The 12894-nt window shown below is 31.0% G+C and overlaps 1 protein-coding gene across 1 annotated transcript in view; it reads right to left on the bottom strand.

Moving 5' to 3' along the window:
- Window positions 1–273: 273 nt before the first annotated feature.
- The window catches only part of LOC135927408 (uncharacterized), a 65270-nt gene continuing 52649 nt past the window's right edge, over window positions 274–12894 (bottom strand). Inside the window, exons 72-92 of the mRNA XM_065463380.1 lie at window positions 12286–12463; window positions 11923–12062; window positions 11683–11868; window positions 11411–11519; window positions 10639–10916; window positions 10024–10458; window positions 9249–9608; window positions 6797–6896; window positions 6366–6665; window positions 5939–6195; window positions 5422–5790; window positions 4948–5094; window positions 3890–4178; window positions 3345–3463; window positions 3146–3254; window positions 2673–2834; window positions 2176–2281; window positions 1933–2075; window positions 1588–1744; window positions 1221–1411; window positions 274–664 (exon numbers count right to left, since the gene is read on the bottom strand). Of these exons, the coding sequence (XP_065319452.1) occupies window positions 562–664; window positions 1221–1411; window positions 1588–1744; window positions 1933–2075; window positions 2176–2281; window positions 2673–2834; window positions 3146–3254; window positions 3345–3463; window positions 3890–4178; window positions 4948–5094; window positions 5422–5790; window positions 5939–6195; window positions 6366–6665; window positions 6797–6896; window positions 9249–9608; window positions 10024–10458; window positions 10639–10916; window positions 11411–11519; window positions 11683–11868; window positions 11923–12062; window positions 12286–12463 (4238 nt within the window). The 3' untranslated portion in view covers window positions 274–561. The remainder of the gene's footprint in view (window positions 665–1220; window positions 1412–1587; window positions 1745–1932; window positions 2076–2175; window positions 2282–2672; window positions 2835–3145; window positions 3255–3344; window positions 3464–3889; window positions 4179–4947; window positions 5095–5421; window positions 5791–5938; window positions 6196–6365; window positions 6666–6796; window positions 6897–9248; window positions 9609–10023; window positions 10459–10638; window positions 10917–11410; window positions 11520–11682; window positions 11869–11922; window positions 12063–12285; window positions 12464–12894) is intronic.

The raw sequence follows: 12894 nt of genomic DNA, 5'->3' as shown, positions 1-12894 counted from the left end.
TTAATTCTTGAAAAGAAATATTTTATAAACACTTTAGGAAAACAAAATATAATATATAAAATTTTGTTGTCCAAATTCGGCCATAAAAAAAGTAAAATCAAAGTTCAATTCGTACAGGTCTGAGATAATGTTTGTCTAAGTAGAATGATCAGTGAAGGAATCTAATACTAACAGGATTCTTAGAGAAAAATATAAATGTTTTTTTTATTAGATAAATAACTGTATTATATCTTAATATAGTTGTAAATATGGTATTTGAATAGTTTTGGTTGTTCATACAAAATAATTATATCGAATTCATATAAAAATATTTTTATAATAATGCATAATACAAAGTATATTTTTAAGTTATAGAGATTTATTATATATAAACATTAAAATTTAATTTTTATTTAAAAAAAAAACTTTAATGATAAGGCTTAAAATTATATCATTTCCTTTTTATCTATTCTTTAAATAAAAAAAAAATTAGACGATTTTAAATATAATATAATTTATAATACATTATATAATATGTATAAAAAAATTATCAAAATTCAATATATATTCCATATATAGTGTTCATGCCAATCCAAAGCCTTCAGAACATTCCAATATCGCTTTCAAAAGCATGGAACGTAATTTTGTGTAATTTTCGTAAGCTGGAAGATCCAATTGATTGAAGCTATTTTATAAAAAAAAATGTGGGCATTCAAGTAGATTATATTATATTTTTGTTATAAAATAAATTTTAAAAATTATATTATTGCAGAAAAAGTCATACATATTATATATAGTTGTAAACGTTACTTCAAAAAAAAACGCGTCACTCATTACGTCTGAAGAGTAAACCCTATTTTTAGAGAATCCAACTCTATATAATCTATAATTACCAAAATCCTCTTAGATGGCCCGCAGATGGAACCATCATCTAGATATTATATATTTTTAAGTTAAAAGGAGTTTTAAGAATGAATTAGATGCCTAAGCTAAAGATGAGGGACTTGTAGTCCCAATTCCGTTTGTATTGAATTAGTGTTTTAATTTTTTTTTTTTCAATTGTGAAATTGATAAATTATTTAATATAATAAAGGTCATATATTATAAAAATATATTATTTGTTGTTATTTAACTATGCTATCAATTATTAGTAAATTCCTCTCAATTGTAATTTTTACAGTTCTATTGAACGATACATAGTAAATGTATAAAAATGGTATAATATATCATGTAAAACTAACCAAGTGTGAGCCGATGGTAGTCTGTCAGTACTCCTATTGTCCCGGTATATTTGAAACTTTTGGATACCGTTCATTCCCTCGAGGGAACCAAAACCTTGTAAAGGAACTTTCGAAGTTCCAGTGACGAATTGAAGGAATTTGGCTTTAGTAGCAGGGTCGAAAGATCGCAAGGCTCTCCAAAACCATTTTATCTTATTTTTTTAAAAGAAAAAAAAAGCATAAAAATAGATAAAAATTTTTTTATTATTCATTAAACTTTTCTTATATAGTGTTGGATAATAGCTCTGCTTACCTATTTTAACATCACCAATTTCTTCTCTTATATACTTATTGCATAATTTCGAAAAAAGAAGAACAACTAATATACTTGTAATGAATCGGATTGATATTTATGATATTCAGTATTAGTTTTGAGATTTTCTATATCGAACTTAGGTAGACCCGATATGAAAAGCTCTAATTCTTGTTCATTAAATATGGATATCAAATCTTTGGGTATAACGTCGTAAAATCCTTCCAGGAAGCTTTTTTATTAATAAAGTGTATATTTTTAAATCATTCATTTAGGCATAAATCTTTACATCAAGATTTGACATAAATCCTGATTTCAGGCATTCAAAAAAATGGATGTTGTCAAAGGCAACATTGGAAGTACCATATGGCGCTTGTTAATTTTAATCAAGCGGCTCGAACAAATAAAAAAATACGAAACCTGTTTAATTGTTGTCTAATCGCCCCGGTCATTTTCATTTGACAGAGTAGGGAAACGTATTCTTGCTTATTTTCCTCCGTGACTATAACGTTACGCCCGTTGGGTTTGAGGTCACGAGTTTCTGTCACTCCGAACTCTTGTATCTTGGGGTAAAAGATTTAAAAGGAGAAATAATAGGTAAGTTAGGCGTATACGAATTAATACAATATATATAAAAATGGAGCAATTTAAAAAGATGATTACTTGAGTGCTGAACGTGAGTTCGTAGCCCAATGTTTCAACATTGTTTTCCAGAAGGTATACTAACCCTTGATAAAAATCATAGTCTTCGCTTTCCATGTCGGTGTATCTTAAGAAATAATAATTTATATATAGGAATAGGATACATGTCATTAGTGTTGTAAAATGGCTCAATTTGAGGCAATTTTAAAAAACGGCGAACTCAATATTTTATCCAGAAAAAAATCATGCAAGCCTGAACATTTTGCTCATAAATTGAACAAAGGTTTGGACATCTATAGTTAAACATTGAGACTTAAGCAATATTTCTCTAGCTATAATATTTCGTTAGCCATTTTTAGAAATCAACTCAAATCGAGCCGTTTAAAAACATGTCATATTTCTCTTTTTTCTCACTCACAATTTCTACAGAAAAAATTAGTTTTGACGATCGCAAAAAATAATTTCAAAAAAAATATTATTTTTAACGAAATGAGCATTTCATTATATTATATATATACTTGACACTCTTCCCAAGTATGTGTTTGTAGAACGATCGGGTGAAGTAGCATTCAAGATGTTTATTGTCGTACAAGGCTTTTCCAATGACCCTGCCTACAAACTTGAAGTATGAAAGATGGTTGGAATTACAATGGGAAGCCGGGTTAATGGTGTAAGTTACCCTTGTTTGTTAATGTTTTTTTAATTTATAAAAATTACAGTTATTCTAAAATCCCAACTTAGCAGTATTATTAAATGTAAAATTTATAAAAGGCCAAATCTGATTGTATTCATTTTATATTATATATTAAACTACGAAATAGAATGGGGCAAATAAAGCCAAATCATCATATGTAATATCTTCATCATTTTTATAGTTTACATTATTTATATAACATGTTGACTAAAAATTATTCTTTTTTGTTCATCACAATCAAATATCAATTATAGATATGACAACATACATAATATCCATTATATGCCTTTTTTAAACCTATCTCCGGGACTTATGCGGAAAAGTGCGTAGTTGGGATCGAAGATTTCCCGGGCAATTATGCTGTACCATTCGCGCAAAAGACCACCAGCGTCTTGACCTTCCTCGCCTTCGTAAAGTGTATTTATGATTAAAATTTGGTAATATAAAATATATCATTTATAGCAAAATGGATCCCTTTTTAAAAAAATATATAAACCTTCAAATATGATATAAAATCGATTTTTCCAAACGGCCGGAGGCTGTCTATGAAGCTCTCTGTAGCTATCTTCGAATACTTGTGTTCTCCTAACGTGCACCGGAAAGTCCTCACCATTTCTAGGATAATACAAAAAAAAAGAAATATGATGCATTCTAGCGTAATACCAAAATAAAGAAATATAAATATTATGCAAAAATTTTGTCGTCAATTATTTTCCGAAAAAAAACGAGAAATAAATATGGGGAAAAAAATAGCAATGCCATCAACTACTTGAAATAAACCAAAATAGTGTCCTCGATCAAATACTTTTTGGTCTATACTAAAAAGCAATTAAGTTTACAAATTAAGCCGACCTATGACACCGCCTAAGAGTTGTTTGTTTTATTAATGAGATGAAATAAATATACACCTATTTTTTTAAGTGTTAAAAAAATGAATGTTTTCAAGAAAAATATAATAGTGATTGAAATGGCAGAAATGAGCTTGAATTTTACGAAAATACCGTAAAAATGGAATCTTTAAAAACTAAAATTATAATTTACCTAATATGCCCGGTCAAAGGGTTACCATTAGCACCATTGTAATTGACAGGCATAGTTTCTAGTATATCTCTGAAATAGCGTCTTTTGATGTCGAAATCCAGCAAATGGCAATAAGGTTCCCGTGCAAGGATAGAGAACGGACCCAGCAATCTTGCTTCGGCAGTGTTCCTTTGACTATTGTTGGTATTAAATAAAGAGCTGAATGTATTGGAATGGTTATGGGAGGAAGAGTGGGAGGAGGCGAGCATGGTTTGTCGGAGGATGCGATTGAGGATCTGACGGTGTGAAGCTTATTACAAAAAAAGAAAATAGTTCTTTTGTTAAAGTAAATTTTAAAATTATTATAATCCTTTACAAAAATTTAATTACCGTCATTACAAATCGGTTAGACCAATAATTAGTTCGAAATATCTAATACGAGATAAAATATTTTATAGGGCTGTGCCGATATTAAATATCGGATCGGCACCGATATTAGCGTAGCCAATCCAATATTTTTTTTAATATTACAAATAATTTCACAAATAAAAGTGTTTAAAAATTTGTTAAATATTATCAGCAACAAGAAAAGGATTTTAAAATATCTGACGAGTCCGTTCAGCTAGTGTTGCTAAACGGCTCTAGATAATTTTAATAAACCGTTAACTCAAGATTTTGGCCAAAAGTAAATTAATTAAGTTTAGGGATTTTATCCAGATGGCAGAAAGGTTTGGACTTTTATTGGTGAAATTTCGAGGCCCAAGTAATAATATTTTGCGCGATAGAATGACGTTTAAAGGGTAGTAAATAGTCATCCAGGTAAAAGAAATTATAATGCAACCAGGCAACTTTAAAAAAAATTGACAAGACCAGGCGAAAACAAAATCCACCGAGCCCGAAAATATTTCCATATGCAGACCTCTAATCGTAATTCAAAATAAGGATTCAAAATTCAATCTTACATTATTATGCAAGTGAATGATTACAAAAATATTGATAATCACTTATTTACATGGAACTTATTTTTAAACGAAAATAATAGGAAATATTTAGGTATTTAAAAAAAATAATATTTATACTAGCAAAATCCAAAAATCTTTTATTATTCGTGAGTTCTTGAACTTGATTAACGCTTTTCTGGGAATCTTTCCCGGTTTTAACATGATTCTCGGTTGCGATAGGCTGGATATTAGATGCTACGGGTTCTTCTTCTATATTGGAAGGATCTTTTTTAGGGAGAGTTAAAAATTAAACGAAAAAAAATGTAATACATAAATTTTATATATAGTAAAATACAGTTTATCATCCATAAACCATGAGAAGTTATTGTTATGGTAAGGCTATGAAAGATCATTTGGTAGTAAATAATAATGATTATCACTTGTAAGGTGGTGACTTGCGAGGTTGTATCTGCATCATGATTTAATTGGTTCAATTTTAAAAAATTCTTACTTTCCCTATTTGTCGAAAATCAATATTCTAAATTTATCAAGTTTTGCCTTTCATTTTATCTAACTAAATTAGATAGGTTTATGAATTTATGATATAAATACTTATTTCCCGCCTTGGGTTTCTAACTATGCTGGCATACGTCCTAGTGCTTCCGCCTTCAACTCCAATATAACCCACATATTTAGAGTGCACCCTGAAGAAGGCTTCAACCGTGGGACGCAATATAGAAGTCCAATCGGATCCCGCACTATTGGAAGTTCCCGCCACCACATTAGAAGCGTTTCCAGCAACTTCCGATGAGTCAAGGTCGTTAGAGGTGCTAGGGTAAGCGTTAGAATTTAAAGTATTGGTGTTATTTGTATTGGTTTGGTTGGGAACAGAGTTAGAATTAGCCTCTAGAATAGTCAAGCAGGTGCTTAAACTGTCCCATAGAGGATCAAGGGCAGAGAGAAGATCCGGTAATTGCCGATCTAATAATACATACATAAATGTGCATGCAATTTAAGGGGAAATTTTTAATATAAATATAAAATTTGACTTGAAAAATATTAAAATCAATTAATGTCGAAATCCTTACTGAGCATATTTATATATAATTAAATAAAAATTTATTTATACCGAATAAGCTCCAAGCCTTTCCCCCAGATTCTTCTGATTCAACGTTATCTTTATTGCTGCTATTGATATGTCTATAAATGTTGGTGCTATCCCTGTAAACCGTTTCGAGTGTTTTGAGGATCCTGAGAAAGAGGTCCTGGTGGGAAAACCACTTTTTGGCGTCCAGGTTGGACAAGAATTTGAAAATGAGACGGTTTTCCTCGGTGATCACGGGGTCGGCTTCAGGATTGTTTTCAGAACTGGTAGAGGGTCTCTCGCTTATAAAGGCAAATACGAGATTATATATATGATTTGCGGAAAATGGTTAAATTCGTTTTTTCTAAATTATAAATCACAAAAATATATTTTTTTAAAAGATATCTTTAATTTTTATCAATTCTGACGAGTGATAAAATATCGTCGGGAGTCACCAAATCATTTCAAATACCTATCTTCCTTATCGGCCTGCAGGGTTAAGGCGTTGAGCTCTATGGAAAACTTTTCAATCTCATCCTTCAATTGACTTCCACTCAGGACAACGATTTCGGCCAGCACTTTCAAAACCAAAGGGGCGAATACTATAACTTCAGTATTGATTGTAGTAGTACTAGCTGTTGTTTCCTTGCTTGGGATGTCGGGCAAACAGCTTGAGCCTAGTTTGAGGCTAATTTTAGACATGGACACTAAGGCTTTGTTAAGGATGTCCAGTCCTTTATCGGAGCAAAAGGTGGTGTCCTTGGTGGTTAACCTGCAAAAGGTGAACGATAAAAATTAAAGTAATTGTATTTCTTTACTGCTTTCTTCCTTCCTTTCATTGTTTAGAAAATATTTTTTTAGGGTAAAATAGTCAAATAAAACAAGCTCTAACATGACACTTACGTAGTGGCTTCAGTAAGTTGACCAGTTTGTGTAGGAAGTCGTTTCGTTATCAAGACCGTTAAAAATTTGCGCATAGCATTTTCGAATAACCCCATATCGACTTAAGATGTAATAATAGTAAAAAAAATATATTTCTAATAACCATCATGAATTTCGAGCAATGTAATCGAGAATAGGGATAAATGGGCTAGGAAACGAATTTATATTTAATTATAATATACTTTAAAAAAAAGTTACATTAGATGAAGTTAATTATTATGCAATCACAAACTATTATTCAGTGATTTTAATAGAATAATCTTATAATAAAATCATTTTTTTCCCTTCAAATATTAAATGATTATTTGATAACGTCCTATTTCACCCCTTTCAAAGAACAGGGAAATACTCAGGCAGAATGTAATCACAAAATTTTTAATGATATGAGTTAATCAGTTTTGATGGATAGGTAAAATATGATCATAGACCAAAGAGCAATTTAAGCTTTTTAAATAATCTAGAGTTCATTTGTGGTAATCCTACCATGTATTAGTAGAATAGAAAACTTTAAACAAGTATTACTCTGTTTCTAGATTCAAATGAATCAAAGTAGGGAATATTAGAATTAGATAAGATTTTTTCGATCCATCAACAATTAGGGAGTAATAATAAAAGGTGACAGACAATACCGTCCTATTTCACTAAAAGAAAATTTAAATATTATATATATTTTTTTAATGCATTATTTATTTATAAAAATTTTAGTATTATAAATAATTTATACATATGTATTTTTTTATCGTGCTCGTATTTTTTTTAGACCCAAACCCGGGTATATTTTAAAAAATTTAAAAATAATTTTTTTTCCTGTGGATATATTTTCATAATTTTCTGATTTATAAACTTCTATTTGTAATTTATATTAAGTGAAATATTTCTAAATTTCATAGTGGAGGTTAGTGATCTACATTGGGCCTAATTTTTCGAGACCGGCACGGCCGAAATTTGTTCTGCTTGATCCGATCCCGAATGAATTTTTTTATATTTGTCCCGAGAACCGATGCGAAATAAAAATTATTTGTCTCTCCGACTCGAATTTCATTTAAATGTAGAAAAATTTAATTTCCTACAAATAAAAAATATTAGAGCCTTGTTTCTTGCAGGAATATTAATTTGTTTCACAAAATTTAATAGTATAATATTTAAAAATTTAAGCCCGACCCGGCCCGATTATTTTAAACAAATTATTAGGCCTGACCCAGCCCGAACCTATTTTTAAAAAATAGACCCGTGATTTGCATATCTCTTGTGTAGGTTGTAATATTTTATTATAAAAGATAATTTATTAATATGCATACGTTCTTGCTTTATATCTATTTTAGAAAGCGAAATATTAGGAATTCTGCAGCATGTGAGCCCCCACCCCATCGCAAATTTCGCTGTTCTCATAAATATGATTTTTAAGCTAATAAAAATCCCCCCCCCCCCTTACACACCTCTCTATCTAAAAAAATATATATAATATATATCACTACAGAGAAGAATTTGATAGAAAAATTAGTAAAGATTAATAGCTTTTAAATAACGACTATAATTTATTTTAAAAAAACATTTTTATATAAAAACATAAAATTATTTAAAAAAATCTAATATAGCCATAGCCAAAGGCCTACGTGGATCTAAAGATTTTCAATAAAATATTTATGGGGAAAAAACTCACATAATCGTGCCCCCCCCCCTTTTTAAGTAAAATCTCGAATACGCTTATGTTTTATCGTGCAGGTAATAATATTTTATTATAAATGATATTAAGGTCGTGGCGATTAAATAAGATATTTAAAAATAAATTATAAACAAATTTTTAAATTTACATGTAAATTATGCATGTGTATTTTTTTTAATACAATAGTCAAAATTTCTCTATGTTATCCAAACCCTAACACTTATTTTAAAATTTTATTTCTGAACCCCCGGACTCTTTATTTTTGTCGTAGGGTTCACTTCACTAGTGGTATGTAGTGTACGGTTCGATTTAGCTATTTAAATTAAGATTTTCGCGAAAATATAATTATGGAAGCCTCGAGATTTCGTTAAGGAGGGTCCAAACCTCCTGCCATCTATGCATCTAAGAGCCAAATCTCCAGGGTGATATTTTTTGGCATAAAAATTCGGTTAGCCTTTTTTAAAAATCGAGCGGTTTAACACACTAATCATATGTAGAGAAATACATTTAGATAGTTCTAGTTATTTGCAAAATTTTTTAGGCAGTACAATTTGTATAAAACAGTTTAAGAAAGTAATATATTTCATAATAAAAATTATTAAAGATTTTGAGCTCCCAATAAATAAAACCATATAATTGGACGAAATAACTGACTCATTTATTGTAATCTAAAGAAAGATATCCTACTATTTTATTCTCCATAAAATATGGCGACTACATCTAACCTGGACTGAAATAAAAAAACGAAACCTGTATAAGAATGTCCGACTTCTACAGTCCTATCTAGCTCAGATCGTGCCATAATGACTTTTACAAGATCTTCAGCGTTAAAGGCGTCAGCGGACCGAGTAATAACTTTGAACCGCGCTAAGGCTGTCTCGAGGTTGGGATCCTTGCACACTTTAGCCAACGTGTCGCAGATAGAGCCTATTATGCGAATAGTTTGGTCAACCGTATCCTTGTCCGGTCTTAACCAGTTATAGATAATGGTTTTTGATGCGCTCCCGCCGCTGTTTTGACAGGTAAAGGGAGCCGATCCGAGTTGGAAAAGGCGATAAATGGTATTGAGGGCTAGCCATTCGGTGACGAAGGGTAGGTGGGTTGTAAGAGCTGTGAATAATTAACAGTATCGTATGTACTATAACATATATTTCATGCGGAGAGAGATAAGTGGAAAATTTTGTAAATTTAAAAATCCACAATAGAGCGAATTCTGTGAGTTGAAAATTATTAGGTAGCAGTTATTCATTCGAAATATATTATAGAGGAATAAAATGTAATGAACTATGCGTTCAAATTAGGTTTTCTTAAAATGGTATATAAAAAGGAAGTAATGTAAAAAATGGTTTCTATAACCAATGACAGACAAACTAGCAAAAAATTAATAAATTTTGATTGCTACATCATTATAGCTAAACATAAATTAACGAACTTTATTTATACATTTATATTTTCTCTCGTTATTTATAGGGAGATAATCTTTAAAAAAAAATAAACTTTATATAATTTAGGTTATTAGATTTACTTTGCAGCACACTTTTGTCGGAAGAGGAAGGAAAGGGCAATTTAGCCCTGGGCAAGCTTCTATCGGCCAAAAGTTTGCAAGAATCTTCTGGTTTACCCGTATCTAATCTATAAAGCGCTTCCCACACATCAGAACCGAACCCACTGGGTATAAAATTTGGGCTCATTTGACTATAACTATAATTATTGGCCACGGGATCGATATTAGCATTTCGAGGCATCGCGTTACTGCTAGGGTTAAAGTTGGAATTTTTAGCGAGATTGTGGCTATTTTCACCTGGGCTAATTTCCTTAATTTTGGAAGATTCGATAATCGTGTAGAACTGTTCGCAGCTCACAAAGGTGATACCTTTGGCAGGTTGCTCTTTGGTTTCCTTGCTTTCAGTCCCATCTTTCATGTCTTTGTTGATTTCTTTAGAAATAATATCTTTCGATTCTGCGTATCATATATTTGTGGGAAAGAAACGGGTAAATATTATATATTTGTTGGGGCGAAAAGGTTTAATATTATCAAAATGTTGATGAAAGAGTATGGGTGAAAAAAAAATAAGCAGATATAATATAAAATAATGAAAAGCACATGTATCCAGCTTATAAATATATTTTTATTACTAACCTTTTTTCTTTCCATCTCCTGTTGCCAATTTATTAGGAATCCTCCTAACTTGACCGCCTAATTGTAGTCCAAGAGTATGAGCACATAGTGGAGACAAAAGGCCCAAACATGTCCGGCTGATGGCGTTCCGAGCTCTTCTGTCCGGAAGGATAATGTCTAAAAATGGCGGAGACTTCATATACCCGAAAACAACGTGGTAAGTTTTGAAAACCCCAGCGCAGGAGCCCAGTCCAGTTTTGAGTGCCAGAGTCAGCCATTTACAATTAGAGTGGTGTTTGCTAAAAATAAAGAGATTGGAAGATAGGAAACGATGTAAAAAAAATCTTAATAAAAATAGTTAAAAAAATAACTGGAATAGTTAGGCTAAAATTGAGATGCTTCTTTCTATGAAACGATCATTCGAAAATTTTAAATTTTGCCGACTGAAAAATCAAACGACTCCAGTTGTTAAGAGAGAAAAAATAATAACAAAATGAGAATGAATGATTTTTTAAAAATTAAATACACATCTTTTTAGAAACTAGAAATATAAAATATAGAATTGATGGTGCCAAGGAAAAGGGTAAGGCCTAAAATGGGAATATAGGATACTAAGATATTGCTAAAAAAGGATGTTTGTACATAGAAATGAGTGAATTCGAGTTATAAAAAATGCTGTTCCCTAGAATAGTTGATAACCAGATATACTATTTCTTAAGAGATTCTTTTTTAGATATAAAGAATATTTACTATATTAGGTTAAAATTATCTATAATAGCATATTAAATTATACTCTTTGCGATTATGGGAAGCCGGACATGGGCATTCGTTAGCGGATATGGAGCCCGTTTCATCGTTTTCGACAGTTATTTCTATGTCATTCGTGTCGGAACTTCCAAAACCTATTAGATTGTTTTTTAAATTTTTTTTATGCACGTTCGCATTCTTCGAATCATTTAGAAAAAAAAATATATATATCTCGTTTCCTAACCCCATCCCGATTTACACATGTTAATTTAAGATAATATATCTGAACTATTGCCCTCTAAATTCTAAATCATATACTTTTGCCGATGCTAAACGTAGGGCACTCCATCAAGCTCAGCACGGCTTCCATCACCCAGGCGAAAGTGAGTGGGTGTCTGCATACCTCTTTGAGAACTTCAGCTATGCGTTTTCCCATAACGACCGATGTTTGGTGCAAAACTTTTTTGCTATTTTTAGCAGACTGGTCAGTCCCGCTACCAAAATCTTAAATATAGAGTTAATTAACGTAAAAGGTATTCGCTAAAAATAAATAATTACCATTAAAACCGGAATCGAGAGGGGAAGCGAAAGGCTTGTTTTCTACGAAATGGCATTGTTTGTAAAGAGCCAAAACGATCAATTGAGTCAGATGTTCGGTGTCCAATAAGGCTTTAGAAGTAATTCCCAAACCAGTGGGCCTTAAAGATCGAAAACAAATAAAATAAAATTTTTAAATGAGAGATTAAATTTCTTTTTAAAGAAAATAAAAATGTCAAAAAATTGTTTTTCTTTTCAAATGTAAATATGAGGGAAAAACAGTTTTTTTTTCAACGTTATAAAACGAGAAAAATAAATTATAAATTATTTAAAACGTTAAATAATAAACATTTCGCAATATGAAAAGATGTAAAAATGATTAACCTAGAGGAGATTGGCGGTTGAAAGTGCAAAGATGAAGGGGCATGCACACCATCGGAAAGCATGATATTGCCATTGCCGGTATTATTAGTGCTATTAGTTAAAGACCTCTCATTTTCTGTTGAATTAGCTTGATTAGCGGCAGTCGCTGGAGGATTGGAGAATCTATACCACTGGCCACCTTGCATTATATTTGTAGATAGTATTTTGTTATAACGGTATCACATACAAATAAATCAATGCATATGTATAACCTTGATAAATTAATTGCCTCGTGTATCTAGAAGTTTTTTTTCTTTCTCTTTTTTACCTTTGTTTATTCCAGCCTTTAATCACTACATGTATCAAGGAGCCACCCGGTGTTGCAATAAAAATTACTTGAAAGCCAGAACTGGATCACTTCAGACCGAGTATCGAGACGTGAAAACCTTTACCTAAAAATTGAGCCACCCACCCCCTATTAATCATTTTACTTTCTTCGAAAAGAGAGGAATTCTATATTTGTAGATATTTCCAACATTCATTAGAGTTTGAATTTATTCATTTTCATCTCCTCATAAATATCTTTAATAATATTGTAGTGTAGATAAATGAAATCCTAATAATTATAAG

Source organism: Gordionus sp. m RMFG-2023, chromosome 3, assembly GCF_954871325.1.
Source record: "Gordionus sp. m RMFG-2023 chromosome 3, tfGorSpeb1-WG-v2, whole genome shotgun sequence".
Lineage (NCBI taxonomy): Eukaryota > Metazoa > Nematomorpha > Gordioida > Chordodea > Parachordodidae > Gordionus > Gordionus sp. m RMFG-2023.
The sequence above is the reverse complement of the archived record's forward strand: the minus strand, read 5'-3'. Positions and strand labels throughout refer to the sequence as shown.